Source organism: Miniopterus natalensis, chromosome 12 (assembly GCF_054644295.1).
Source record: "Miniopterus natalensis isolate mMinNat1 chromosome 12, mMinNat1.hap1, whole genome shotgun sequence".
NCBI classification, from domain to species: Eukaryota; Metazoa; Chordata; class Mammalia; order Chiroptera; family Miniopteridae; genus Miniopterus; species Miniopterus natalensis.
In genome coordinates, this window is record NC_142092.1 from 56692795 (window position 1) to 56719053 (window position 26259).

Here is a 26259-nt window from a genome sequence, read left to right on the forward strand (position 1 = left end):
CGTCATAAGATTGTCAGAGCCTGTGTCATTAGTCCCAGATCCTGGACACTTCCCAGTTTCTAATCCTCAGGGTGCCAAAGCAGAGCTGGGCTCCTCAGAGATGGGGAGGAGGTCCTTCTCCCTGACTTGCATACTCTTTGCTCTTTTGTCATCCGAGCCCTAAACCAGGTCACTTGTGCCCAATGTATCATATCTCCTCTCATGAAGTGTTCCTTCCACGTCTGACCAGTCCTCTAACCACGGAGTCTCAAACCCCATCCGAAGGGTTAGTGAAACAACAAAGACTAAACCATCTCCCTCCTCCTCCAACCAAAGACTCTGCTCTCTTCCTCTAATTACAAAATGAAAGATCCTGTGTTACATAAAAACATCTATCAGTGGCTGCAAACGGAAACCGACATATGCATTGGGCCTGAGGGGACAGGGGAATGTTGCCTAAACTGTATTGGGGACCCAGCTCGGCAAATTAAAAATGCCCTGTCATGGTGCTGTGCTTCCAAGTCTCAATGAAAGGCAAAATTGCTGAACATTTCACCTGTCCCAATGGCCAAAGCACTAGAACTGGCAGGCCTCTGACGGAATTTCTAGTTGAGAATGGAACTGTATCAGAAAGGAGGACTGAAGCACTAGAAACGGACTGACGTTTACATGGCCTCACACAAGGAGGCTGTGTTCCCGCAGGATTTATCACCCTGTGACTGCACTTACCACACTGCAGTCAGAGTCAGCAGTTTACATGGACTTGCTGCATTTCTGTGTCCCAGCAAATGACACAGTGTAGGACATTTGAAATATCCCCTGCCTCCAGGTTCCTGTCCTGGTCTGTGCCATCCAGCTGCAGCTAACCTTCCGTGCCAGGTCCACAAAGACAACGTTATCAGTTTGTAAACGGGTCGGAGAAAACATGATCAGATTGGTTCAACCAATCCAGTTGAGACCCAAGTACCCAGAAAAGGGCCAGATGAATAAAAAGGAGCTTGGGAAGTTCTTTTGGAGGGAAAATACTTTTTAAAAAAGTCTGCAACTGAAGTAACTCCCCCTTCCTCTTCTAAGGTGGGAGGAAGGCTGGCAGGGAGAAGGGCATTTGCAAGGTAAATTTTATGATTTATAGTTATTGCTAAAAGCCAGGATTGCCAGTCTGGAAAGTGGCTGGCCTTAACTGTCCTTTACTGGTGGCTCCTCGTTTTCACTGGGCTGATTTTTATCTGGAACATTTTATCTGGCATGGTTGAAATTTAAGAGTTAGGAATGAGGATTTGGAGTTCTTAGCCTGTCCGTCCCTTCCTTGGCTCTGCTCACAACAATATACTTCTACCAAGGCTGAGGTTGTCTATAAACAGCCAACCTTCCACTGCAAATCAGAGCAAGACGGAAAACCAGAAGATGGTGGATGCATTTCAAACTGGCCAGACTATCTCTCTTTATTTATAAATGAACTATGTTCACTTGAGAACCAAGTTCTGCTAACTTTAAATCCTAAGGGTCACTTATTTGTACACTCTTGGCACCACACTGCCCTTTCACTCACTCCAATCAGTTCTCTACATTGCATCCAGCATGATCTTTCTAAAATATAATCTGATCCCTTCACAGCCTCCTTACCCTGTGGATAGGTGTCCAAACTCTTTACTACAACATCCAAGGTCCAAGGTAAGGGACCTGCCTCACTTCTCCCCACTCCCTGCTTCGTCATTTATCCCACAGCAATGTGGAGGCCCCCAAAGATATCCAGGGCATAATCCCTAGAGCCTGTGAAGTGTGTCACCTTACATGGTAACAGGCACTTTGCAGAGAAAAGTAAGATTTTGAGGTGAGGAGATTATTCTGGATTATACAGGTGGGGCCTAAATGTAATCACAACTATCTTTATCAGAGGGCAGGAGGGAGATTAGACTACAGAAGAGAAGTGATCTGACCAGAGGCGGACATTGGCATGAAGGAACACCCACAGCTACCAGAAGCTGGAAGGGGCAAGGAAGGATCCACTCTCTTCCCTGCAGTTCCCAAAAGAAAGCAGCCCTGCCAACACCTTGATTTTAGCTCTGTAAGATTCAGTTCTGACTTCTGGTCTCCAGAATAGCAAGAGAATACATCTCTGTTGTTCTAAGCCACTAAATTTATGGTATTTTTTTTTTTCCTTACAGCAGCACTAGGAAACTAAGACAAACCTTGTCAAATGACAGTGGTTCCCAAACACATCCTGCTGGTCTTTCTCCTGGGGCTGCTCTCTCTCTCCTTTCTGGGAAATGTCTCTTCACACCCTTTGTCTGCTTTCCTGCCCCTTCCTTAAAATCAGCATCACTACCACCTCCGGCTTCCCTGGCTGCCCCAGACTAGGTGAGGGTCCCTAGTCCAGGTTTGCACCACACCTGAGCATTTCCTTACTGCTGCAGTCACCAAAAGGTATCGTGGTGTGTATGTGTCTCTCTAACTAGGCTGTGAGCCTCTTAGGGGCAGAAATCAAGAGCTGTTCTTCCTGGAGTCCTCCATGGGGATCAGCATGTAAGAGTTCTCAGTAAATATGTATTCAATGAATGAACAGCAAGTGATTAAAGCTTCTTGACTTCCTGGATACAGGTGACTTTTCCATCCACTCCACTTCAGCTGTCTCTTCTTACAGCGTATCCTCTGGCCCTTGTACCTGGGACTAAGCCTGAAGAAATTTCCAAATCAAACATCAACCAGGGTCAGGACTGACATCTGGGCCACCCACTGAGAATACTGCAAAATAAATACCACAGGGAACACCCAAGATACAAAAAAAACCCCAAACCCCCAAAATATTTGTGTCTTTTGGGGGTCTGAGGATTAGAGACTCTAATGCAGAATGTGGTAATGCCTAATTCTTTCTTAACATTCCTTGAGTTTCTCAACCTAGCCCTGGTAGTACCAGCAGGCCAACTACTACATCCTCAATACCTCTTTGATGATTCATAAGATTCTACAACCAAACTAACTATTCTTAATGTATAACATGATTTAATTACCAATAAGGCCCATTATTGAAATTTGTAGAACTAGTTATGCACAAGTAACACACTTTAAATGGGATGATGATAGGCCTCCACTTACTATTTGATAAAGGTATTAAGCTGAAGCTATAAATATAGATTTATTTTGCAAATTGTTTCTCTACAAGGATTGTCACCTGACTACTGCAGCATGATTTTCCTCTTTGTCCGACAGAACAGTCTGTCATCTTCTTCAAGGTCTCTAACTTTGGGGAGACTTTAGTGATGAAAGGGTGTAAAACAAACAAACAAAAAACCAAAAATGCACCAGAGCAGAGCAATAAGAATTAGAAACTACCTTTAATTACATCAACAGGATGAATTTCAAACCATGTTGAGAATTTATATTTTAAAGTTTAAATCTAGTTCATATATCCTAACTATGACATAATCCCCTAAGGATAAAAGTATTTGTGATGGCAAATGGACAGTACAATCATTTAGGTAGCATTTAGGAATATTGCTACAGTTACTTTACATAAATAGAAATCCATGTCTTTATTAGTAAGGTATCACATGTCTTAGAGTAAAAATTCACATGGGACAGGCTTATAAATATACATAAATCTCAAAATCAATCACAATTGAACATTAGGTACATAATTATTATAAAACAAATATAACCCATCAATGTCTATGTAAAGGCATCATTTTTACAAAATAGTATTTTATAGACAATCTCAAAAAAGTATATTAATACTCCTGGAGCCAGGCTGTTCCAGCATATGGGCGCAGCTGTGGGAATAAGGCATGTGGAGAAGCTGCATTTACTCTTCCAGGTAGCCAGGACTTGCTATGTGATGAAATGTAACTGCTCTAGTGACCTGGGTGAATGCCACAACCTGCAGCACCCTGTGACCCAAGAGAATCACCTATTCTCCAGAAGAATGGAACTGAACAGCTACTTGCCTAATAGCAAATTAGGGGGGGGGGGACACTGAAAATGTTAGACAAAAATCTGCATATTTTAAGTGAAAAATTCCGGAGATAAATGATTCACTTAAATTTACAGCCATATTTAAAATCACATTAGCATAGCCACTATTTTCATGAAAAGGAATTTATACCCAAGTCATCTGTTAAATGTAAAAACAAAGAAGTCCAACTTGAAACTAAATAATTGAATAACTAAATAAAGAGTCGAATTCAACACCAAACGAGTATGGGTTATCAACATGCCGTGTCTCAATTAATACTAACTAGTCTCAGGTTCTTAACTAACAGTATAGAAACATCAAACTCAACAATGATACTTTATACGTTCTTAACAATTCGTGTAATGCTGATTGCAGGAGGCAAGTCTTAATAAAGGATCTAGGAGTCCTTTCTACAAACTAAAGTACGATAAACTCCAGGGTCATTTTGCCTTCAATACACACAATGTTTTGCCTCTTGGATTTTAAAGTATTCAAGAGATCAGAAACAGAAACAATCTGGCAAAGACCTTCAAATGGTCATGGTACGTATACATAGGCATTTATGTGTAAACACACACAGACCTCATCATGTATGTACATATCTATATACAAACACCAAGAAAAAGCAAACTGTTCACTAAGCATAACCAATTCTGTTTAGAGAACAAAGACGTACAATACAATTCTATAGAGCAAAGTATCCGCCTCTCAGCCTTTGGCCTATTGCAGTGGTCCTCAAATATTTCCCCTTATGATACACAAGGCAGATGACATTGTCACATGCGTAAAACAGTCCGGTGGCTGTAGCAGATTTTGATAAAACTTAAAAATGTCTGCAGCGAAATAAATTACTCCACAACACAGTAATCCCCACCATGAAAAGCAATTCATCAATAAGAGTCACTCACAGCTGCCTCAGTTTAGCTAAAATAAAATGGTTGCTTACCCGGCTCTGACTTAACTGCCACCACTTTCCCATCAACTCTGGAAAATCTATTGGAATGTAAGTGCCCAGGGATACCATTTTCGAGAAAACAATTAACTATATTTTATAAACAAATTACTCAACTTCAATATTTTTGCCATTAACCAGTAATGTATTACCAGCAGTGTCCTTTACAATTGGTCGTGACACACAGGTGTGTCTCCGGGCTGAGAGCAAGGGACACCTATAGTCCACAGGCCAAACAAACCTGCTGCCTATTTTCGTACGGCCTGCAAGCTAAGAATGGTTTTTACTTTTTAAATTTTTTTTTTTTTTTTTAATCTAAAGAAGAATACTTGTGATGTGTAAAAATTAGGTGAAATTCCAATTTCAGTGTCAACTGAACATAGCCATGCTCATTGGTCGATGTATGGTCTATGACAGAGTTGAACAGTTGAAACAGAGACCACAAAGCCTAAAGTCTTTACCATCTAGCACTTGATAGAAGAAGTTTGCTGACCCCTAGGCTAGCGCTAAGAATGATACACAACCTCAGTGGTCATATCTCTCAAGCACAGGATCCAATATGTAGACAGTAAACTTAATTACAGAAATAGGAGTAAAAACCACTGGGGATGGAAATCCATCCCTGAGTTGTCCAAACTTCCTGATTGCCTTCATGACAAAAGCCAACTTCAGACAATTAAACATGGCTTCTGCATTTTGTCTGAAGTCACATTTACCAATTCATCTTTGAGACCACTGGGGAGCAATGAAAGGGCACTGGACTCCAAGTGAGGAGACCCAGGCTTTAGGAAAGCCACTTTTAAAACTTAACTAAGACAAATACAGTCTAGTCTTGTCCAATCTGTGTATAAATAAAAAACTATTAAAAGCTCTAAAAATGACTGGTAAAATAATCAAAATATTTTTAAGAAGAAAAAAGCTGGTAGAAAGTAAAATGTACCTCTTTCTCCAAATATAACTATAAAAAATCCTTTTCATTGTAAATTACTAAAAGGGGGGAAAAAGCACCTAGCTAACTTGAATGTGGATAGCGGGTTCTGTTTAATAAAAGTTTTAATAAATGTGCATGAAGCATGAATGGGTAGGAAATCATACCACCTCCCTAGGCCTCAGCTGCCCCTTTGTAAAATAAGTGCATTGGATTAAATGGTCTCTAAAGTCCTTGCCAGCACTAGTAAATTGTGCCAAATGGCTAGCCTCAGTTTTTTCATCTGTAAAATCGGATTAATAGAATCTATTTCCTATGGTTGTTGTGAGGATTAAATGTGTTAATCCACGCAGAGTGCTTAGAACAGCACTAAATACATATGGCTAGTATTATTGTTCTACAAAAACACAGGTGGGTAAATCCCCTGTAACAAGTACTTGTTAGAAAGTGGAATGAAGAGATAAAATAGAAGTTGATTCTCTTATATTAGGTAAGAATGAATGAAATTGGAATCCACAGAGTTTTAACTCCAGTGAATCTATAAATTGATGACTCTCTGAGATGATAGTTAAATGCTATTCTGCATCCCAGCTCTGTGAATTCTTATATCTGAACAATGATTATTATTAAGAACGTCAACTATGGCCCTGCCAGTGTGGCTCAGTTGGTTAAGCATCGTCCGTTGCACCAAAGGGTCACTGGTTCGGTTCCTGGTCAGGGCATATACCCAGGTTGCCAGCTCGAACCCCAGTTGGGGCACGTACAGGAGGCAACCAACTGATGTTTCTCTTTCTTCCTCTCTCTCCTCCCATCCCCCTTCCCCTCTTTCTAAAATCAATTAAAAAAAAAAAAAGAATGTCGACTATGTTTTGCAGGGCAAAACAGCATTGTTACTAACCATCTTTCTATTTATGTTTCAAAAGACAGAGTTCACTGTTTGCTAAAGGGATGGTTTATGGTTTGATCACAGGTGGAAAAAATATAAAAATGTTAGCCAGTTTGACAATGTCTATGAAATACAAGTCTTCTGAACCGAAGAAACTTGCCATAGACGTACAGTTTCATTATTTATTCATTCAACAAATGTTTGCCGGATACCTACAGTGTAGTAGTGTGTGTTGCAATGATAAACAACAAAAATGGTTACTCCCTGCATTAAGGAGTTAGCAGGAGGAGCCAGCAATTACAGTCAAGTGTGATGGGGAAGCCCAGGGTGCTATAGTAGCACTTGGCAGAGACCAAAACCTACCTAGTCTAGGGGGTTGGAGGAAGAAATATTTAAGCTGTGGCCTGAAAGATGAGTAGGAGTTCAGCAAGCACAGGAAATGGATGCAGAATGTCTGGGCACAGGGAACATGTGGTAAGAAAGCGGGTCTGAAGAACTCAGAGCAGTTCAGCCTTGCTGGGTCATAGCAGGTGAGGAGTGGGGACAGTATATATGAGGGGTAATCAAAGTGGCTCACCTTTTACACTAATGGCAGTGAGAAATCAGGGAAAGCTCTAAGCACAAATATACTGGTAGTCACAGTAGAACCAACTGGTGAAATAGAGAGCTTGACTTGAAATGTAAGCAGAAGGGAAATCCATTAATTTCTTCCCTGCCAGCTACAGAGACGAGCTGAAGTCTCTCTTTAGTTTTAACCTATTTATAGCTGAGATATAATACACATGAGAAAATGAAATATAAAAATATTTGCCCTCTTATTTACAGTGTGGGCGCCTGCATCCTCAGTATCCTCACTGCTCAGCAAGCACGACAGCGGGGAAGGTGATGCACAGCCCATCCTCAGCCTTGACCAGAGGGCTTGGTTGTGAGGCGCCGGTAGCCAGGTGGAACCAGGGACTTGAACCAAATGAATCCTACCCTGTTCCTTTGCTCACCTGAGATGATTGGACCTCTCCCCACCTGCAATGAGGATTACTTTTCCAAAGTCCCTCAGATGAGCTTGGTGAACTGTGCTACGTCGCGGAATCTTGATGTTTTTCTTTTTGTTCAGTTCCAGAAGAATGTGAAAGCTCACCCCAAAGGAGGACTTTCGCCTCTGACATGAATTCCAAGGATGGCATTAGAAATCAGTCTCCAGTGTTGTTCAATCAAAACACCCACAAAGTTGGAGCCAGCTTCAAAGCAACCGGGGCAAGCCAGAGGCCTCCAGAACTCTACACTGGAAATGCCTCAGCCACAGAACCACTTCCAGAGATTCTTTTCTTCTAAATGGGCTGCTAACACAGACACTGGGGGCAAAGGAACCTCTGGGTTCCTTTGAAAAAAGGAACTACATTCAGTCAAAGCATTATTATAAATTATGCTGACTGCCAATCCAATTTACAAGTCTGAACAAGTCTGAATGGGTAATCTAGGTGAATTCACTTTACAGGTCATTTCCCATTTTCTAATTTTTTAAAACATATCATCTTTAAAAAGTTTCTAGGCCGAATTCCACAATCTGCAAAATGTTGGTTTATTGTCAAAATGCTTTACATTTTTCTGTAAATGATTTGTCTATTATATTACTATTTAATCATTCTCAGTGTATGCTGACTCTGACAACTGAATTAGCTGCAAACACAGATACCTTAATTTATAAAACACACTGGTAGAAGAGTCCCAATTCTAACTGCTAAGAATGCCCATATTTCCTATCATTAACATAATTTTACATCTTTGGGAGCACTCAACTCTATTTCTAACCCTTCCAACAGCAATAAAAAAAATGTTTTCTCGGAACTGCTCACTCCTTGAGAAGAAATTTCAAAGACATATGAACCATTTTCATATCATTGTAATCTCCCCCATTCTCCCCATCGGCTGTGTAATTATCCAAAAGCACTTAAGTTTTATGGAAATTTGAAAGTCCTTCCGCCTAAAAGGCTTACTGTGAACTATGTCCGACCAGTAAAGCTCTCGTTAGTAATACTCCAAGTCTCCTGAGCTATAGCTGGGAGAGGAAACATTGTTCAGGGGCATGATTCCTATGCCTTGCTCTTTGTCGGCCTTGCTACGTGTTACCTGACCAAGTGGCCAAGACTACATGGCATATGGGTCACAAAAAGGCAGCCTTCCTGGGTCTCCAAACCCATTCAGTAAGATGGCAATAATAATTTTCATCAAGCCAACTCAGAGATGCTGTGAAGCTCAAATAAGAAAACTTAGAAAAGTTTCAAGTACTTTCCAAAAGTATGGGGTCATTATTAAACAATCCTCTTTGATTAGAAAAGAAGCTTGTTTTTTCTTCCAAAAAGCTGAAATCATATGAGTCTTTTTTTTTAAATAATAGAAGCTAAAATTATACTGTATATTCTTTAAAAATATATATGTATACTAAAGACTTTCTAATCCATTTCCTGCGTTGGATTTGCAGCTGTGGTTAAGGGGTTCCCATCAATAAGTAGAAAGTCAGGGCAACAATGAGAAGCAAACAAAATGGAGAGGAGAAGGTCTGGTAGGCAGCTGACGGCATAAAAATGTCTTCATACTTGTAAATACTAACAACACGCTCTGAAGTTGGTGGTGAGTCTATATCGTGTCGGGTGATAGAGCCTTTAGGAAAGAAATAAAAAGGAAGGGGCAATCAAAAAAGCACAGAGTTAAAATGGTATATATTAACAACAGAAAAACGAAACACAAATCTTTCGTGTTGAATACATAAGCGGTGATTATAAAGATCTGGAATCAGGTACTATGAGAATTCTCTATAATTGCACATATAATGAAGAACATAGAAATTAGTTAAATTTATCCAAAAATACTGGTTCTCATAAATCCACACACCCCCCTACCAGAACAGTGCTATTGGTCTCTCCATGGCTCCCCAGTTTTAAGACTGCTACTTAGTATTATATGAATGCCTACTCTTAAGGTCTCTAATGAGTTTTACCTCATTAATGCCAAATGGGAAGTTATATTTTGATTTCAAAGAGCAAGAGCTACTAATTGTTTTCCTCAAATATATATTTTATGGATGAATTATTAACAACTCCTGAACACACTGAACTCCCTTACAGATGGGAGCCTCTCTCACATTGCCTGTGGGACATAAAATGGTAGCCTGGCCAGGACAGACCAGAGAGGGTGTGGTGTGGTGTGCTGTGTGCTGTGTGCTGTGTGCGTGTGTCTTCCTGGCAGAGTGGGATGGGACGATACACGAAGTAGGAGGATTAAAATACCAAATAAATACTTAGACAGAAAACTTGTTTTAGGCCTGGTTAGAAGTAGAAAAAGGAAAGGGCTGTGTGTAAAGGCTACTTCATAAACTGATGTTGACTAGAAGTGCCTGATCTAATCCATATGAATATCCATATGGGTATAAACTCTATGATAATCAATGTGAAACTTGGGTTAGGGAGACTAAGACAGTTCAGATGAGTTCAGAGCAAAGGTCTCCTTGGAAACAGGCCTCAGAGTGAGGGTTTTTAAGGTCCTATCTGCTAGGGAAGTCATGCTGAACTTGACATGTCGCGTCCCTACTCCAGTGTCCCTGCTGGCTCCTGTCAGCACAAATCAGACTCCTTGGGTTGGCACGAGATTTCTCTCTCAACAGATCCCTCTCACCTCTAATACCTAACCTCACTCGTTGATCACCTACATGGACTCCCAGGCTTAACCAAGCACTTCTAGTTCATGCCTTCCTTAGGGAAATCTAATCCGCAGCCCCCTTCAAACCTTAGCTCAAAGTTATCACCTCTTAAGAGAATGAGAAGTTTGGATCAATAGAGAGGTGCTAGAAGGGTATCCAAGAGACAGGAAAAGCACAAGCCTGTCTATGGGGTAGGAATGTGCTTGTTTTGTTTGGAGACAGTAAGAAGAACAAAAGTCTCAAGTGATCTTATCAGGCAAGGCAGGAAGGCCTGAAAAGTTAGCTCTTATGCCAAATATGTAAGAAGATGACCTCCTGAAGTGCAGCACTTTCCAATTTGTAAAACAATTTAAAATACTTGTTTTCATCTAACCCTTATAATAGTCCTATAAAATCAGAATTTTTATCCCCACTTTAGATACAAAAAATTGGAGTTCAGAATTTAGATAAAGGCTAGATACAGTTACCAAGGGCAAAACCAATGCACAAATCCAAACTTTTAGATGCCAGATCCCATCATTTTAAATTAGCTCATTTCTCCAGTCTAAGATATCATTAATTTCCCAGGGTACTGAAAGTACTCAAAGACATAATTGCAGATCCACTGTTGGTAACCTGGGAAATAAGCAAATGGCAAAGACGTCACAAATCTGAAGGCATCCGAATGCTTTCCCGATTAGAAACAGAAAAAACGGTTTATGAAATCTCCAGACTGACCAATGGTAACAATTTGAAGAGGGGGAAAAAAGCAGATCAGACTGGACAATACATAGTTGATGAGCACACAATTAAGGAAGATGCAACTCCCAGGAGCTAGAGAGTTCTCACACAAGGACTGCAAACAACTCACGTCCATTCTTGGTCAGGCCATTAGGCTGATCAAGCTGGGGAATGCTGAAGACACAGTGTGACTTGATTTTTGCAGCCTCTAAAAGGTTGCATGATAGCCTTGGGTCTTTGCTGGGGAGATGCTGGAAGAGCCTTGCCACCCAAAGCGAGGACATCAATGGACCAACCTCAGCAGGAAGCTTGTTAGAAATGCAGAATCTCAGGCCTCACCCCCAGACCTACTGAATTTTACTTTAACAATAAAGCCAGGCAATTTCTATACATGTTAAAATTTGAAGAGTACTGGGCTAAACGATAGGATAATTTGGTGGATTTGTGACCATCAGGATAGCCATAAAGTGAGCGCTACTGAAACGCTTGTCAGTCTCTAGAGAAGTCTCCAGAAGCTCTTCCGTGCTCGGTATTTTTTAAATATTTAGAGCATCGAGGCTAAGAGTGATCACTGACTTTGGAGTCAGACACACCTACGATTGAATATTAGTTCTCGCCTTAATTAGTGGTAGAGCCTTGAGCACGTTCCTCAGTCTCCCTAAAATGAGGCTAGAGTGCCTACGCCTGTCAAGGGTGCGGTGAGGAATGAATGGGAGCGTGGCGAGAATGAAATACAGCCCACACGCCACCAGCAGCAGGAGGGTGATCTGCTTCATTCAGCGCTTGGCTCACCAGGTGTGATCCCGCCCTGTTCTAGCTACACACGTGCATGACTTGTCCACCTGTATGTCCGTGTGTGTGATAAGTCCGTTATAACCTTCTGAAGGCAGAAGCGAGTCTCCTTTTTAAAAATATTATCCCCGGTGCTTATGACCGTCCTGCCCAGTCAAGAGCGGACACCCAGCAGGGCAGTGCCTGGTGTGGCGGCAGGCGGCAGGCGGCAGCCCCGGGCTTACCCTGAATGGCCGGGCCCCACGCAAACAGGTAATACCAGCTCAGGTGCAGGTCCACGATCGTCTCGTCCCGGGGCACGTTCACGGGGCGCTTAAACCGGCAGGTGACCCGGTTGTTCTCGTACACGCCTTCCTCGTCCCTGGCAGGGTTCCTCTGAATCTCCTTGGCCCACTGGCCCACGTTGTAGAAGTGCTGAATGCGGACCCTGCCGTTGTCGTCGTGCACGCAGGCCATCACGTCGTCGCCGCCCTGCGGGACAGGGATGGAAGAAAGTCACAGCTGCGTCTCCTGCAAGCTCTTCTGCTAAAAAGACATTTCGCTGAGGAATATATATTCTGTTACCTCTGTAATTTGAAGCCTCACCCCCAAAATGATCTTAAATGCCATTAAAAAGCTTTCACCCAGTGACCAGTTAGCATCACAACGGCTGACACCAGGCCCAGGCGCCCCCCTGATGTGGTGCTCGGAGAGGGATAGGTCACCAGCTGTCCAGTATTCTTGCCAAAAACACACGAACTAAACTCATCGCAAAAAACAGTCAGTCACATCCAAATTGAGGGTCATTCTACCCCAAAAAGAAAATGATTCTATGATCATCAAAAGGTCAATGTCATAAAAGACCAAAAAAAAAAAAAGGCTAAGAAACTATTTCAAAATGAAGATGAAAAAAGATACATGACAACTAATGGTGCGGTGTTCCTAGACAGAGTCCTGAGTCAAAAAATAAAACTTTCTATCCCTGCCCGGTGTGCTCAATGGTTAGTGTCCACCCACACACCGAAGGGTCGTGGGTTCAATTCCTGGTCAGGGGCACGTGCCTGTGTTGCCGGTTCGCTCCCCGCCCCAGGTCGGCTGTGTATGACAGGCAACCAGTCAATGTGTCTCCCTTGCATGAAAATTTTTCTCTCTCTCCCTCCCTCCTTCCATCCCTCCCTTCCAAGCTCTCTAAAAGCAATGGAAAAAATATCCTCAGGTGAGGATTAAAAAAATAATAAAAATAAAAATAAAAATTTCTATAAAGAACAGTACTGGGACAACTGGTGACATTTGAAAATGGACAGGATATTGGATAATACCATCAGGTCAATGTTAAACTTCCTGAATTTAATAAGTAAATTGATTTAATCTCCAAAGTCTCCAGAAAATAAAAATAAAAAATAAAAGTAGTAGCAGTAGAAGCAGTAGAGAGATAAAGCATGTGTGACAAAATGGTTTCATTTACAAAAACATTCTGGAACTAGAGAGTGGTGATGCTTACACCCTGTGGATGTAATTGATGCCACTGAATTGTACACTTTAAAATGGTAGATTTTATGTTATGTACATTTTACCACAATAAAAAGCTTATCATTTGGTGACTCTAGGTGAAGTATATTATATTGTACTATCCTTGTAGCTTGTCTGTGGGTTTAACATTTTTTCCAAATAAGTGAAAAATGCTAATGGTGTTCATCAATTCTAATAAATGTCCTCTGCAGGGGACGTTGATCATGGGGGAGGCTATGTCCGTCGGGGGGTAGAAGGTATACGTAAATTTTCTGTACCCGCTCTTCAATTTTACTGTGAACCTAAAACTGCTCTAAAAAAATAAAGTCCAACAAAAAAACGCACCATTTCAAAAAAGTTAAAGGCCATTAAAAGGGTTTCCATTTTGCTTTTCCAATGTATCAGGTTTTGGGGGAAAAAATTAATCTGTGCTTCTTCTTGAAATAATAGGAGAAAAGTGAGATGTATATTTTAAACACCTTTAGGCAGCAAAATGTCAAACATAAAATTTGAATGCTCCTCACTCAACCTCCCTGCTCTGAGCCCCATAATCTTAGCAGCTGCATGTGAGTGCAAATGCATTCCAGGCCAGGAAATGGTCAGCTGCAACCCAAGCCAGCCCCTGTGTACAACACACACCTGGCTGTTTCTCCTACTGACACTCCAGTAAAAGATGAGTGATGGAGATTCATACTCACACAGTCGTACCAGCTGGACCCACTGTCTTACTGCCTGGACTGGGAATTGATGGAGGAGGCTCCTTCTCCTGGCGACCTCTCCAAGGACAAAGCCCTGGAGCTCTGACTGCACGGACTGCTCTCTCAGTTTCTTCCTACCACCCACCTACAACCCGTGTCTGATCCATTAGCAAAGCCTGTATCTGTTTGACCTTCAAAGCATATCCAAAACCTGAGCACGTCTCACCACCACCGCTGCTGTAACCCTGGTCTGAGCTGCCCTCTTCTCATTGCCCGAATCCCAAAACAGGCCGGGTAAAGAGGAGAGGGAGGGTCCTCTAGGCAGAGCAGCAGCATGTGCAAGGGTACAGAGGCCTAAGGAAGGCTGGCTGTTTGGGAAGCACCCAGGCACAGTGAAGTGGCAGATAGGGCTTCAGAGAAAAGAGGGGAGACCACAGCAGAGGCAGGAGATGGACAGCTGCCTGGGTTCCCGATGCTCTGCCGGTTCCCGGCCACAGTCCTTTCTGAGGCCCAGATGTGTTCTCGCCCAGGGGTACTGTGGAAGACTGAACTGTTAGACCCAATTCTTCAGCCCCCTATAGTAGTATTATATACCCATACCTTCGCAGGGCCTCTTGGCAGGGAGGGTGTACATCCTGCCCCTTCATTCTCAGCTTGGCTGTGTGACTTGCTCTGGGCAATGGAGTGTTAGCAGCTGTGACACGAGCAGAGGTTTGAAATAAGTTTGGATTTCCCTTGCACGCCTGCCTCTGCCATGAAAATGACATGCCTTGGTAGCTGCTGGTTGCAAAATGATTAGAAAAATAAACCTGAATCAAACCCATGGACTGCAGCCAAGTCCAGCTGAGCCCCAGCCAATCCACACACATGTGAGCAAGAAATAGATGCTTACTATTAAAAACCGTGTAGCTTGGGAGGCTTTCCTTGCAGCATTTCTGTGGGAATAGCTGATGAATGCAGGTACCATGAAATATCTTGAGTTCTCATAACCAACCCTTCCTTCTCTGTTCAAGCTAGCTCGAATCTATTTTCACTTGCGACCAGAGAGCCATACTCGTATAATCATTATACTGCGTTGATGAATTTCTTTGCTTTATGATGCAAAGACAATCAAGTGCCAGAAATTAGCTTCTCGCATTCAAACATAGCATGGTGGCTTAGAGAAATATAACCACGGCCATTCTCTGAACCCTAAAGTCACACAGCTAACTAAAGAGAAAAATAAGCTTCTATCACGATGTGTGTCTCACCATTTTCCTGTCCGAAGAGAATCCAACTGCTACCCAGCCGTCTGTGTCTGCACTCAGCTCAAATTCCACATCGGCCCCTATCATCCGGTAGCTAAGGAAGTAGTCACAGGTCTCAGCATTACAGCCTGGTTTGCCGTATCTACAGGAGACGTGAAAACAGACATTACTGGAGAGGGTAAAGGGGGTGAGATATATGGTGATGGAAGGGGACTAGACTTTGAGTGGTGAGCACACAATGGAATATACAGATGGTGTATTATAGAATTGTACACCGTAACATATAATACTAACCAATACATTTAATAAAAAACAGACATTACTCCTTTATCTTCTTATTAAAAATACATTAAGAGGGCATCTATGTATAAGGCAGGATACTAAGCAACATTATTAAATAAATTAGATCTTTGCTCCCTAGTGTCAAAAACAGTTTCACTCAGTTAGGAGGGACCTTGGAGATGATCTGCTCTACTTTATCTACATATAAACAGGGAGCCAGAGACAGGACGGGGCTTTCCTGAGCTTGCACAGGGAGTTGTAGCTGCAACAGGACTTGAACCTGCGCCTCCAAACTCCCAGCCAGCGTTCTCTACACTATATTAGTGTCTCCCAAATATCAGTTATTACTGAATTATTTCTGAATCCCTTTTAGTGGGAAAAATTCTCAGAGTTAATAATTTAAATTACTTTGGTTAATTAAATACATACCAATTCTTTTTACTTTAAAATTTGCAATTAAATGAACACCTAATTGCAAATTAAATATAAACTACAAAACCAGGAACATTTAAACTTGCAGCGTTCATGTGATGGATGATGCAGTTTTACTTAAAGTAAAATTCTGCTTACATGCATATAGAGCATCTGACTGTACTGTGCAGGGTCTTTTGACTGAGCATGTTCTTACTATTAAACCTGACTCACTCTCCTCCACTTTTATCTGAACCACTGCAAAACCCTTGCATGTACAATGCACCAAATGAATACCTCATCTGGTATTCACTGAGTGTGAATGCATCATCTATTTATAAAATTTGCCTCTGTTGTATGGGTAGTAATACAATTATAAATTCAGACACTAAAGCATACAGCAGTATAAGGTGGTTCTCCCCATAATCAGATTATATATGCATTAATCTTTTAAACAAGCATCATTGAAATAAAGACACAAGTTCATTTTATTTATTTATTTTTAATTTACCCGAGCAATAATTTTTTAATTAAAAAAAATTTTTTTTTTTTTAACTGCCCTGACCAGGAATCGAACCCCGATCGCCTGGATCCTAGGTCAACGCTCAACCGCTGAGCCACGCCCGGCCGGGCTAAAAATTTTTTTAAAATTTTCAATTATAGCTGACATTCACTATTATATTAGTTTCAAGTATACAGCATAGTGGTTAGGCATTTATATAACTTCCAAGGTGATCTTCCTCATAAATCTAGTACCCACCCGGCACCATACATAGTTATTACAATAGTATTGATTATGTTCCCCATGCTGTTCTTTAAATCCTCATGACTGTTTGGTAACTGCCAATTTGTACTTCTTAATCCCTTCACCTTTTCCACGCCCCCCCTCCCATTTGGCAACCATAAGTCTGTTCTTTGTATCTATGAATCTGTTTCTGTTTTGAAAACATAAATCTAAATGTTCTTACAGAGAACCTGTGGATCTTTTAAGAATTGACAAGCCCTAGTTTGAAGAACATTGTTTTACCCCATTATCAGAATGACAGAAAACTGTAGCAATGTCGCCCTCAGATGGAAGGTAGCATCTGAAGGAACCAGACACAAAACAGCTAGGTGTTGATTGAGGAGGGAGGCAAGGACTGGGCCACTATGCCGGCAGATGCTCTGAGCAGCCAGGATGAGATATAGGTCACAGACAACATGGAACTGGGTGAAAAGGTTAAGAAAAGCTAAAGGAGGAGTGAACAGGCCAGAAAAGAGGTCACCCTGAAGCCAGCAGGGTACTACAATTCTTTCCCTTCTCAAAAATATCCCCCAATCACCAGAATTATACATTACTGGCCATCTTCCTTAATACTAGTACTAACGGATTTTTTTTCATTCCTTAGAAATGTCCTAGTAATCCGCCCGGCTGGGCGTGGCTCAGCGGTTGAGCGTCGACCTGGAATCCAGGTGATCGGGGTTCGATTCCTGGTCAGGGCACATGCCCGGGTTGCGGGCTCAATCAATGACTCTCTCATCATTGATGTTTCTATCTCTCTTTCTCCTTTCCTCTCTCTGAAATCAATAAAGATATATTAAAAAAAAAAAAAAGAAATGTCCTAGTAATCCAAAGAAAGCTCAAAACCCCTATAATTCAGTTTTCTCCCCTTAGATCTTGAGCACTGAACCAAAAAAATAAAAATCAGAACTTTAGTACAGTGATCAACAAGATCTTTACCTAAGGACAATCTGTTTCAGAAAATAAAGAATTCAAAGAGAAGGAGGCTTTGCTGACAAACCAGAGCTCTCTCTGTGGGAGCCCACTGTGCACACCACTGTTTTCTGGCTCCAGCCCTCATACAATAGATTACTACTAATAATCAGGGAAGGACCCGCTCCACCCGAGATAACAAGCTAGCCACAGTAATTAATGCGTAAAGACGAGTTAGTATCATACAGATCTCAATAAGTCATGACATTTTTTGAAACGGAATTGGCTATTAGACATGTCTGTCGTTGCCTGTCTCGGTCATGCCCCCTCCTAATAAACCCAGACATATCCTGTGTCACAGACAACTCCTCTTCATACAGCCAATTGGTTAGGAATAGACACCTGTGCCAATGGCAGTACAGTCAAAAGTGAAGACTGTTCCAGGGCCAAGCTGCGAGTTAGAGCTCAAGGCCTTTAAGACTGAAAACTGGGGTGGCCATCAGACACAGGCCCCATCCCTGCCCAAGTTATGAAGGGGTACCAGCCCCTGGTTTCAATGGACTGCATGCAATTTCAATACTCTCCTGAGAAGGAAATCAATGTCTTCGTCTTAAAGTTATCCAATGACAGGTCTACGAACCTAAAGCATCCCTTTGTTTTCCCACAGTCATCCACTTTGATTTTGGCAAATGGGTCCACAGGAGGAGCAGTAGGGAAAGGGTAACCTGGGCAGTGAGAATAAACAATGGTTAGAAAGTCTAGTAACAACTTTCCCAATGAGAACTTTAAAAAATACATTTACCGCCCGGCTGGGCATGGCTCAGTGGTTGAGCGTGGACCTAGGACCCAGGGGATCGAGGTTTTATTCCCAGTCAGGGCACATGCCCGGGTTGTGGGCTCGATCCCCAGTTGGGGAGGCAGCCCATCAATGACTCTCTCATCATTGATGTTTCTCTCTCTCTCTCTTCCTCTCCTTTCCTCTCTCTGAAATCAAAAAAGATATATTAAAAAAAAAATACATTTACCATTTTGTATCACATGCATCTAAATATAGATATAAGGCCTCAGAAAGGGGCTCTGTTTAAGCCCAATCACCCTCTTCATGAGAAGACAGTGCAGGGCACACATCTTTGAACTGAGCCTTACATGTTAACTGCTAATAAGTGAAGCTTTGCTCATTTTACAGGCAAGGAAACTGAGGCACTGAGAGGGGGCATAATGTCACATAAACACTGGCTCATGACTATGTCCTAGGGGTTTAAAGATCACAGTTTTAATACAATACACATGCTCTAAGAGAAAAAAAGTTAGCCCGGGCCAGTGTGGCCCAGTTGGTTGGGTGTCGTCCCATGCACCGAAAGGTCAACAGTTACGGTTCTATCCCTAGTCAGGGTGCATACAGGAGGCAACCCATTGATGTTTCTCTCTCTGTTTCTCCCTCTCTTCCTCTCACTCTAAAATCAATAAAAACATATTTTAAAAAATTAACAATGATCCACTTACATATTCAATAGCAGAGGTTTTCCATTTATACATATATGTGATTATAGTATCTTTCCATCACTGTGAACTTCTGCTTTTCATTAAGCTACATACTACATTTTCATGTCTCACTAAATTCTTTAAACACATGGTTTCTAACAGCTGTGTATTTTTCTTGTAATGCTACTTACATCATAATGCGGTGCACCATACTCTGAAGTGCAAGCCTGCATTATGCTTCCAGTTTGTAACAAAAATCATTTTCTCCTAGATTGTTTCCTCCATGTACAAAGGAATCAAGTGTGATTCATCTTGTATTTTCTGCCCAGCATCGTGCCTGGCACTGGCCACTGAATAAATGACTGTCATATGTCTGTTTTTCTTTTTTTAAAACAGGAATAGCAAAAAAAAAAAAGTTAGGGTTTGAAATGTGTGTCCCAGCAACTAATACGATGCTGGATGTAGCTGTTACTTAGGATTAGGTTTAGCTACTTACAACAAACAAACATTAATAGATTAAATAAGATAGAAGTTTCTCTGTCATGTGAAGAAATCTAGGAGTAGGCAGTCCAGAACTGGTCACCAGAGGCACTGGGTCCTGGTCTTCTGCTTCTACACAATTCTTAGCACGTAACTTCATGGCCCCCAATGGCTGCTGGATCTCCAGCTCTTACATTCCCTTTCCAGACAGTAGGAAAGAGGAAAGAGGAAGAAGAAGGTCACTGACTATAAGGAGATTACTCAGAAGTCCCATATAACAACCCTACTTACACTTCATTAGCCACAACTTAGTCCTGTGGTCACTCGTAGGTGCAGAGGAGGCTGGGAAATGAAACCTTTTAGCTGGGAGGTAATACGCCCAATTCAAAAATGGGAATTATTGTATGAAGGAAGGTGGAGAGAATGGATTTGGGAAAATATGTTAGTTGGGTAGAGGCTTAACTGCTGAAACAGAGTCCTCAGTATACAGTGGCTTGAACAAGATCGTTTGTTTTTCTCTCACATGAATGAGTCTGGCTGGTCTGGGCTGGTGGGACAGCTCTGATCCACAAGGTCATTCAAGGACTTAACCACTTTATTCATATTTTCAAAGAATTACTTTCAGCTTTTTTGAACTTTACTAAATATTTGGTTTCTATTTCATTAAATCTGCTACATTTTTATCATTTTATATTGTTTCTTTCTACTTTCTTTAGATTTATCCTTTCTTACTTCACAATTTTCAGCATTTCTTCTTTTCTTTTCTTTTTTTAAACTTCTGGGCAGGGTTCCCAGCAGAAGCTCCATCTCTGACACATCCTCTGGTCTGGAGGCCCTTCTTGTTTCTGATGAAACTGTCACTGGTGAACAACTGTCCCCCCACCAATCCAGAGGCCAGCCTGAGACCCTCTGGGAGCACTCTAGTAATCTCACTGGGCTCTGCTTCTTTTATGCATTTACTTATTTTTACATTTAAATTCTTCTTTTCTTATATCAGCATTTAAGCCCAACAATGTACTGTCTCCAGGGTGTATAGATGTTTATGTGAACAAAACTAAATCCATCTGTGTTTCAGATTTCATTTCAAGTTTCATGCTGTGACCTTTGACTAACCTCCCTGTCTTTAGCCAGCATATCAAAGCCCTCTAGTTGATGATTATCTGTGTTTCTTAAAATGTAGCCATACATATTTTTGTTAACAGCTGGGATGGCATGACAATTGAAATAAACATACTAATGGTAATACAGTAGTGTCAATTACAAGCAATCATCTATCACAAGACCACCAGGAGGTATGGACCCTGGAGCTATTGTATTCTTTGTCCCTTTGTCTTGTCAATCATTAGTACCTGAGTTATACTGTACAAAAAAGTACTGTAAGCCCGGCTGGAGTGGCTCAGCGGTTGAGCATCAACCTAGGATCCAGGAGATGGAGGTTCAATTCCCTGTCAGGGCACATGCCCGGGTTGCAAGCTCGGTCCCCAGCAGGGGGCGTGCAGGGGGCAGCCGATCAGTGACTCTCATCATTGATGTTTCTATCTCTCTCTCTTCCTCTCTCTGAAATCAATAAAGACATATATATATATATATATATATATATATATATATATATATATATATTTTATTTTATTTTTTAAAGGTATCTGGCAGCAGAGAATAGTTTGTGCACAATGCTGGGCCGTCTGTCTGCTCCAGCTCAATCTTCCCAGAAGGAAATGACCCTACAGTAAATTCTGTTACATTCTACGGAGTCACCTGCTTTGTCTGTTAGTCTAAAGACACCTTCTCATCAGGGTGGCCATTACACCTTTGTCCGTCAGACAATATTCTACCTGGATATTTCACAAGCATATCAATTCCATATGTCCAACACTGAGCTCCCCACCTCCCAAAAGCTCCCCCTCCCCCCTTCCTATCGCAGGGAATGCCACTGCCACCCAGTCTCCCAGCCCTGACACTGCAGCCCTAGGTTTCTCCACCTGGTGTATTTCCTCACCCATCGCTCCCTTTATTCCCACCTTAGAACCCCACGTCTGCCCTTTCCCTACTGTACCATCTCCTGTCAGGTCCCCCACCTCCCTCCTACTTCTTCCACCAGGTGCCTTTTTTCTGAAACAGGACTCTGAGCTTGTGACAACACTGCTTCAAGGCCTTCACTGGCCTCCCCCTGTCCCCACTGTTCTCTCTCTCCAACACTTACTTGTCGCCCCTGGCCTTGAGGTATATGGGTTAGAACCCCCAGCTCCACCTTCTCCCCTTACCTGGTCCATCCCCCCATTTTCATTACTGGTTTTTGTTTGTTTTTGCTTGGTCCTTTCTCTCCATCTTGGTGTTTGTTTTTTCTTTTTCTCTAAAATAAAAACATGGATTGAGACCAAATAATATTGGTTTAGAGCAAAAAAATTTTTCTCCCTCCTTCCTTCCCTTTCCTTCTCACACATGCCCTGTAACCCTCCCAGTGACTATCCTGCTGTGGAGAGCAATTAAGTCACTTTATCCCCCTTCATGCATTTCTGTAATGCAAGAGGCACTTATTTTTGTGGCTGATTCTCTTCAGGTTCTCAATATGGCTTTGTGGTTCCATTCGTGCCTTACTCGTGGACACTATCTGTTCCTTTTTTGCAATCCCTTGAGCCCACTTTGCCATACTCCACTGAGTGGTTAATGGCTTCTGGTTTGCTATTTATTGCCTCTAATTAATTGCTTGGATCACAGTCCTCAGGTATTAATTTAGTCCTTGAGTCCTTGATATTTTAACCAGAAATTATCTGTTCAAATCTCTGAGCACTACTGCATCATCCTCTCTCTCTTTCTGGATTGCCTGAACTGTTGTTTCTGCTCATCAAAGTCATATAGTGAAGTAAAAATGTCCTGGAAAATGGAAAGCTCCACACACACACGTGGAGCCTGTTTAGCAAAGCTTTCGCCATGGCACTCCACCCTCAGGAACCTGTGATTCTCAACCACCTACCTGCCAGTTCCAAACCCCTCTTCTCATGTTCACTCATGAAAATACCCCAGCCCATCTGTCCCACTGCATTTCCCATGTCAACAGGGACCCTCCATCCCAGGCTGGCTGGACAGCTTGTACACGTTTTTCATAAAGTCAATCAACAAACCCATACAGCTCTCTGCTACTTTTTGGCTGTGTGGCTTTAGTTAAGACATTTAAATTTTCTGTAGGTTGGTTTTCTTAACTCTGAAGTGGAGATAGTAGTATCTAAGTAGGAGTATTGCTATAAAGATTCAAGTTAATATGTATAAAGTACTTAGAACAGTGACTGTCACGTAGTAAACACTTAATAACAATTAGCTCCAATTAGTGTTATTATTGGGCTAGATTCATGGGGGATACAAAGATAAAATTAAATGTAGATTATTTACCTTTAAAGATATAGATCATTTTTTATAAATTATTTACCTTTAAGTTATTTACATTTTTTGGTGATTTCAGTTTTATTTTCCTATCTCAGTTTCAGTAAAAAATTCAGAGATCATAAGCTATCTTCCACCCATACTGATGGAAAAAATAGCTTAAAGGTACTATTTCCACCTCTTCACTTGCCATTTCTGCAAAATCACTCAGGCTCCCTCCTTCTCCACTGAATTCATCCCATGTTCTCTCATTCCCTGAAAATCCTACCCATTTCCTCTCATTCCCTGAATCCACCAACTATTTCGAGTCTTCATGCTATTGGGCCTCCACATGGCATGGGACACTGCTTCCTGCCACCCTCTTTCCCTTCACCTTTTGGCTGGGATTGCCTCTGGGACATTACCTGGTTTTTCTTCTCCCTTCCTGGCAGTACCCTTTGAAGGCAGTGTCGCTGATTATTTCTAAGGATCTTGGGAAAGTCTCTGTTCAAGACCCACAGGGTTAAAGCCCAGGTCCAGAGTAATTCAGTGGAGTCCTGCCCCTCAGAGGCTCACACCACAAACACCTCACTACCACCCACCCAATGATAGTGGGATTGGCATATGAAGATAAGTGAGCTGGTCAGAGAGAAGAGCAGGAGAAGAGACAGTGAAAGCTCAGGGTGAGGGAAACGGTGGCGTGAGAGAGGGCTGTAAAAGGAAGTTGGGCCTGGAGAGAGAATTCCAGATGAAGGAGTTGAAACTCCAACCAGGGAGCAGGTGGGAACCATCACAGATTTTTGAAGGTCAGAACTGGGTTTCAGGCTGTACGTGCAGAATGGGTAGGACGGGCAAGCAAACTGGGGATCTGTACCCACATTCCACGTCCTACTGCTCCCGTGCAGTTGCCTCACCTAAATGTCCTCCGTCTTCTGGTGCACCAAAGGCTTTCATACTTCCTAGCTACTCTATAAAGCCTTCCTGTGGCTGCAACCTGCCTGATGTCCATGTTCATAAAACGGTCTGGACGACACAACTAACTTCACTCTCTCTGTAGCTACAAACTGACATAGAGCACCTGGCTTTGTTCTTTATTCAGTCAGTACATGTGCCCAGTGAGAATGGGCCACATCTGAGTTACCTGGCAGTGTGCGAGCTTGACTATGAACAGAATAAATACGTATTAGATGCTTTCAGAAGCAGATGGACTTTGGAATATTTATTCTTCACCAGAGTGACAGATTCTGCTTCTGCTTGTTTTCTTCCTCCCCCCACCAACCCCCGGCCACCCCCACCCATTCTCTCCTTCCTTCTCCCTGGCCACGTGGCTGCCCAAGTAGAAGCCTACATTTCCCAGCCTCCCTTGCAGCTAGGTCCTCTAATTATGTTCTTGCCAAAGGACTTTGAGCGGTAGTGCTCCGTGCAACCAGCCTAAGAGGACACTGCTTGTCATGAACTTCCTTTCTTTCTCCTTTCCTCAAGCTTGAACAAGGGTGTGCAAGCAACTCAAATTCCACACAGATGAGCACAAAGCCTTAGGAGATGATGGAGCAACAAGATGGAAGAAACCTAAGTCCTTGAATGACCTTGTGGATCAGAGCTGTCCCACCAGCCCAGACCAGCCAGACTCATTCATGTGAGAGAAAAACAAACGATCTTGTTCAAGCCACTGTATACTGAGGACTCTGTTTCAGCAGTTAAGCCTCTACCCAACTAACATATTTTCCCAGATCCATTCTCTCCACCTTCCTTCATACAATAATTCCCACTGCTGAATTGGGCATATTACCTCCCAGCTAAAAGGCTACATTTCCCAGCCTCCTCTGCACCTACCAGTGACCACAGGACTAAGTTGTGGCTAATGAAGTGTAAGTAGGGTTGTTATATGGGACTTCTGAGTAATCTCCTTATAGTCAGTGACCTTCTTCTTCCTCTTTCCTCTTTCCTACTGTCTGGAAAGGGAATGTAAGAGCTGGAGATCCAGCAGCCATTGGGGGCCATGAAGTTACGTGCTAAGAATTGTGTAGAAGCACAAGACCAGGACCCAGTGCCTCTGATGACCAGTTCTGGACTGCCTACTCCTAGATTTCTTCACATGACAGAGAAACCTCTATCTTATTTAATCTATTAATGTTTGTTTGTTGTAAGTAGCTAAACCTAATCCTAAGTAACAGCTACACCCAGCATCGTATTAGTTGCTGGGACACACATTTCAAGCCCTAACTTTTTTGTCTCCTTTTTTTGCTATTCCTGTTAGCAAAAGGAAAAAAATCACTACTTTCCAAATTGCAGGGGAAAAGAGGACAGTTTCCATTCCTTCTGAGCAGAATGAGCTTGGCCTTTGTGCTCACTGGAGCATCTCCACGGGGAGCTCTGTGGCTGGCAAACCCCCAGTCTCTGGGCCCAGCAGGCCCCAACGACGGTGGCTCGCACCAGGGGCCCAGAACATGAATGACAGAAAAGAAGTGGGGTGGAGGCGGGGAAGGAGATGTGACCCAGCTCTGGCGGCAGGGCAGTGAGCGCGAACAGAACGCGGAGCGGCTCGGGCTCTTACCACTGCAAATCTAGGTCAATACGCACAGGGGGGAAAGAAGGCGACGTCTTCCAGTCGGGGTTTCTGCTTTCCACCGGCTGCTCTGATCTCACACGCTCCAGGCCAGATGGCAGCCTGCTCTCCCTACCACCCCCAGCCCCAACCCCTGACAGAGGTGGAGGCCAGATGCTGCACACTGGGGGCGCGCCGCCTGGCCGCAGGTTCCCAGGACCTGGCTGCCCCCTCCCTCTCCCGGCCTCAGTCTCCCCACCTGTAAAGCGGGCAGCGGGGGGAAGGCGCAGACAGCTCTTCTGGCCCCTTTTCCGGGCGGATGGGGACCTGGGCTGTGCCAGAGCTGCCTCCATTCGCATCCTTACCAATTCCCCACCCACGCTCCCGCTCCCGCCCTCCCATCCCGCAACCCCTCACCCCCCGCAGCCTCACCCTCCTCGGACAGGTAGCGCAGGTCGTAGAACTCCCCGGCGAAGGTGCCGTAGGAGGAGTCGTGGCGCTGCACCGTCTCGTCGGTGCCCGCGTCGCCCCGCGCGCGGCCCCGGGGTCCCCGGCCCCCCGGGCCCGCACCGTCGTCCGCGGGGCTGGCGGCGCAGGCGGCGGGCCCGGCCAGCAGGAGCAGGAGCAGCGGCACCCAGGCCCCGGGGCTCTGCCCGGGCGGCCGCGCCATCGCCGCGCACGG

The 26259-nt window shown here is 43.1% G+C and overlaps 1 protein-coding gene across 1 annotated transcript; it reads right to left on the minus strand.

The window, feature by feature from the left end:
• Nucleotides 1-3292: 3292 nt before the first annotated feature.
• Nucleotides 3293-26259, minus strand: FRRS1L (ferric chelate reductase 1 like). The gene is made up of 5 exons (XM_087822811.1): nt 26010-26259; nt 18357-18441; nt 15334-15472; nt 12122-12368; nt 3293-9349 (listed from the first exon to the last, which is right to left on the minus strand). Exons 1-5 carry the CDS (start codon nt 26245-26247, stop codon nt 9177-9179), a joined length of 882 nt encoding a protein of 293 aa, XP_087678937.1. The 5' UTR covers nt 26248-26259; the 3' UTR covers nt 3293-9176.

What these genes read in the sequence shown, in the direction of transcription:
- FRRS1L (XM_087822811.1), bottom strand. Translation starts at nt 26,247, where the DNA reads ATGGCGCGGCCGCCCGGGCAGAGCCCCGGGGCCTGGGTGCCGCTGCTC. An exon ending in AAAACAAAGGGATGCTTTAG is followed by an intron (nt 15,473 to 18,356) that starts GTTCGTAGACCT and finishes CGTCTCCTGTAG; the next exon opens with ATACGGCAAACCAGGCTGTA. An exon ending in TCTCTTCGGACAGGAAAATG is followed by an intron (nt 12,369 to 15,333) that starts GTGAGACACACA and finishes CCTGTCCCGCAG; the next exon opens with GGCGGCGACGACGTGATGGC.